This window comes from Salvia hispanica, chromosome 1 (genome assembly GCF_029641045.1).
Source record: "Salvia hispanica isolate PSC_SH4W2 chromosome 1, Shi_PSC_v1, whole genome shotgun sequence".
In the NCBI taxonomy this organism is placed as follows: Eukaryota; Viridiplantae; Streptophyta; class Magnoliopsida; order Lamiales; family Lamiaceae; genus Salvia; species Salvia hispanica.
This window is the reverse complement of record NC_142692.1, coordinates 48,471,601-48,476,372: the sequence shown is the minus strand read 5'-3', so window position 1 is coordinate 48,476,372 and position 4,772 is coordinate 48,471,601. Positions and strand designations below refer to the sequence as shown.

The 4,772-nt window shown below is 30.9% G+C and overlaps 1 protein-coding gene across 1 annotated transcript; it reads right to left on the bottom strand.

Moving 5' to 3' along the window:
• Nucleotides 1–608: 608 nt before the first annotated feature.
• On the bottom strand, nt 609–1,252 carry LOC125223888 (uncharacterized). Its single transcript, XM_048127199.2, has one exon. It carries the CDS (start codon nt 1,117–1,119, stop codon nt 811–813), a length of 309 nt encoding a protein of 102 aa, XP_047983156.1. The 5' UTR covers nt 1,120–1,252; the 3' UTR covers nt 609–810.
• Between the last annotated feature and the right edge of the window lie 3,520 nt (nt 1,253–4,772).

The following is a 4,772-nucleotide window of genomic DNA, read 5'->3' as shown; positions in this document are numbered from 1 at the left end:
TTCACATTTTTTAGGTTGGACTTTATGCAAAATCCAATGCAAAGTTGAAATTAGGCATGAATCCCTATGTTCTTCTCACCCAAAAAGGAACACCATCAAAGCCTTGGGTGTCTTTGCACTTTCCCAACTGTTTGTAATTGTATACTTACTCAATTTGCATAATGAGTACGAATTCTATTAAAATAATATTACTATATCTCCTATTGTCAAACTAATTTTATAACTATATAGGATCTTGAGCACAACGGACGCATTGTCAGCAAATTTCTGGAGTAAGATCTGAACATATTAAATGGCACTCCTATAAAATAATGGAGCTTTTACTTTCATACCCTAAATTATATTACCATTAAATTTAATATGAAATTGAAAATTCAAACTAAATCAAATTAAACGATGGAATCCAAATCATAACCAATAAAAAGAAAAAGCAGAAAAAAAAATAAAAATTAATAGATTGTTTTCATTGTGGGCTGCATTTCATAATTATCATTATTATTACACCCTTTTCAGCTGTCCCTCAATTTATTTCTTGGCAGCATCATGAATATTGATTCATGTCTGTCTACCTTATGGAAATTAATCCATTCCATCATAACTAACAAAAAGAATTCAACCATCTGCAATAATCACTTCAACTAATTCTAATAGTCGAATACAAGAATATTTATTACACCCTCTGATCATGTCAAATTAAATAAAAAAAAACTAGAATAAACTTAGGAGAGAGGCCATGTAATGTAACTTACCTTTACAAGCATAAGAAATAAGAAGAAAATAAAAGTAGTGAAAAATGAAATGAAGAAATGATCAGAAACAAGAAGAGTGGTGTGAATTGTAGCAGTAGTTATAGGCGTGGAGGCGGAGGAAGAGCCTCCTTCGCCTAGTGGAGAAGAAGAGCCCATTTTTGAGCTTGAACCAAATCTTCCTCCTCAGCCTTCTCGCGGTTCGGAAGCGAACAGAGATGGCCTTTTTCACTCGGAAGAAGGATGTTTTGATTCTATCGGAGACGCTCTGCTTCCTCGAAAACGTGTAGCTTCGCAAGAAGAGCTGCCTCTTCTCCAGCTCCGTGTATCCCATCTCACTCCGAAACACATATGTTTGCGTTTGCGGCCCCATATATATATATACGTCTATGCGTACACCATCTGAATAAGAGAAAGAGGAGAGAGACGGATCTGAGAAATAGAAGGATCGATGGGTTTATATAAACTAATAAAAGGGAGAGGAGAGGGGTTTGTTACTTTGTTTGTTGGCGGCTGTTTTATTTATTATGCTTCCACTTTCATTTTGGGGGCTATGTTTTTATTTTTTTAGAATTATGTTTCTTATACAGGTATGTTTTCCTTTTTTCTCTCACATTCCATGTTTAGGAAATTCATATTTTTAAGATATTGTTTTATATATTTGATTCTTGTAATATTTCAAATTTATATTTATATATTATGAAAAATCTGAAATATTTTATTGACAGTATTTAGTGAATTAAAAATAACAATATTAATTCGATAGTTAATTTGAAACCTATTTGTCAAGGTAAAAAGAGAGAGCTAAGTAGCTTAATTTGAAATATAATTGAAGTTTAGTATTCACTTTGATATAAAATTTTACTCCATTTAGCATTTTTTTTATATATCATACATACACTATTGTTTGGTAAGATTTTGGAAATTTAATTAACAGTATTTAGTGGTATACATCACAATCTTTAAAACATATCAAGTCCCTGTAGAACATTGTAATTTGTATTGACATTACCATTAGATTTCTTTTTGCAATTGAACAGTGATGTACTCCCTCCGTCCGTTATTAGGAGTCTCATTTCTTGACGGCACGGATTTTAAAAAATGTTAAGAAAAGTGAGTAGAAAAAATTTAGTGGAACATGGATCCCATTTTTATGGAGTACTCCCTCCGTCCCAGATTAGGAGTTAGATATAGTTATGGCTCGGGTTTTAAGAAAGAGTTAAAGTGTGTAATAAATGAAGCGAGATGGTGGGGTGTGTAATAAATGAAGCGAGATGGTGGAGTGTGTAATAAATGAAGTGAGTTGGTTGAAGGTGGGTCTCTTTTGACTTTTTTGTTTTTGGTTTGGTTTATTTTATTTTAATGTAGATAATGACATTTTGATGTAATTTTGATGAATAATGGAGTAAAATTATATGACCAAATATGAAAAATTCTAAATATGACTCTTAAACTGGGATGGACTTTTATGGCAAAAGGTGATTCTTAATCTGGGACGGAGAGAATATTAGTTTTAAATGAAATGTGAGTGGAATAAGTTAGTGGAAGGTGAGACTCTATTATCATTTATGGTAAAAGTGAACCTGAACTTCTATTCACGGACGGACTAAAATGGTAAAAGTATACAATGTAAAGATGATTTCATGGACATTTTGGTCCTTTTACATATGTACAATGAATAAATACCTTATATAGTTGGAGTTGGTAACAATAGTAGTAGTATATTAATATAGGCAATAGGAAAGCTTGTGCCAAGATTTAATTGCTTCCAGTCTTAATAATATTAATTAGGATTGGACCACCAGGCACCATCCACATTTTCTCTACCTTTCTCTTTAATGCCTTATTCTGTTTCCTAAAGAAGTTTCTGATTAGAAATAAATAAGGGGGGAGGAAAAGAAAAAGGTTTTGAACTTTATAAAGGCCTCTTTTATTCAAGAAAAGGATTTTACAAATCGAAAAAATACTGTCCATTGGAACCTAATCACACAAGAGTTTAGAAAAAATTCATATCTAACGATATGGTTATAACTTATAATTAACTTTATCAAACTTTATTTCGTTTTAATTCGAATTTTCATCTGTGAAACAATCTGAAATGATCAATACTTTCTATGAAACATCTACTTCTCTAAAGTAGTACTCACTCCGTATGAAATTTGTTATCATGGACAAAAGGGAATATTCTCTTTGCTTGGCAGTGAGCAAATTAAAATTCTCCCTATATCTATATGATAGTGTCATGTAAATAAATAAGTATATCTAGCTAGCACTATTGTATGAATATAATAATTTTTAATTAAGAAACTTAACTTAATATTTTTATGTTAGGCCTAATGGTGATGATTAAATAGGCTTTCAAGATGGAAGTAGTTAAATAATTTTAGAATTTTATAATGTATCATTGAATTATTAAACAAAGTAAGTGACACACTTGTGCGAAAGAAAACGCTTCATGGATAAGGATTCGAAAACAAAGATTTCTTTTGCGGGCAAGAAAGAGATTCCAACAAAAAAGTCAAAAATTAAGTGACATAATTGAAAATAAACATAAACAATGAGAAAATGTTACAACCTACATAATTCATGTGTCTTCTCACCAATCAAAATTCGTTAATTAAAAAGCTATCTTAATTCTTAGCTTAAACTACATTTGTTACACTCATTCTAAACAAATTATCTGACCAACGTTAAAAGTCGCCCTAAACGCCAACTAACAGAGTGTTATGACGCAGTTAACATTGTTTGATAAGTTACTCTTTAATAGTAGTATATTTTCCAAAGTAAGTTTTGAATATATCCGATCCTAATGTCAAGTGATTGTACTATTTTAATGTTTTAGTCATCAAGAATTTTATCCCAAGGTTTCTTTGACAATTTTTTCGAAAAAAAAGAAAACAAATATAATCCATCCAAACTAGTTTGCTTAAGGAGTTTCACTGCAATTCATAATTTTGTTTTTTTATTCTGTAAACACTTAAATATATATAAAATATATATAAGGGGTGCACTATGGTGCCACCATAGATAGAATAATATCATACCCACCAATATAGTCTGTTAGATCTCATTTCTGGACGCCTAAGATTAAATTTCGTGAACAGAACACGGGTTGCAGTCTATGGTATTAGATATTGCAGTCGTGGTAAACTGCAATATTGTTGTGGTAAGACTGCAATATTCAATGAATAACACTGCAATCTGATAACGTAAAATTAGAAATTTCTTATTTTATCCCTCCGTATTTTTACACGTGGCAGCATGACAAGCACACGATTTTCAGATCTGATGGCCTAAGATGGTGGTATGATATTACAATAAAGAGGGTTGTCATCTTAATATATCTCCATGTTGATGTAAGATAATTTGGAGTGAATCCCTGACAAAAAGTATACTCATATTTTGATTGAAGAAAACAAATAAATTCAAAGTCATGACATTCATTTATAGAGCTAATTAAATTGACTAACTAAGTAGCATATTTTTCATGTCTCCAACTAATCTTGTTTTCCCCTTTTTTTAATCCTTTATGGTTAGCTTATTGACATCATTTCATAAAAAGAATCTACCGAAAGTTAAAAGGAAAATTAATCCAACGCGTTTCAAAGTTCAAAGTTCAAAGTTCAAACTCCCAAATCACATGGTAAACTGGCGAAGAAGTATATTTGCAAGAAATGTCAAAATATAAAACAAAATGTCAAACCCCAAAACATCATATTTCAAGCGCCAAATGTAACCTCACAATGGTTGTATTAATTATTCAGCACCTAACATTTGGTCAAACTAAGTAGCCTATTCTATAAGTGCAGGCTAATCCTTTTATTTAATTAAACATAATCATTTTAATCCTACTACAACAAGATAGAAAACCTTCATTTATTATCTAAACCACCTAGCATTTAATTTTATTCATTTCAGAAAACGATTGGGCTTCACCCATGACATCTTCACATGCAATACATACTATCGAAAAAATTTAGAACACCACTTTTTAATATTATTATAAGAATCATGACTAACAATTTT

Coding starts and splice junctions, on each gene's coding strand:
- LOC125223888 (XM_048127199.2), bottom strand. CDS start 1,119: ATGGGGCCGCAAACGCAAACATATGTGTTTCGGAGTGAGATGGGATAC.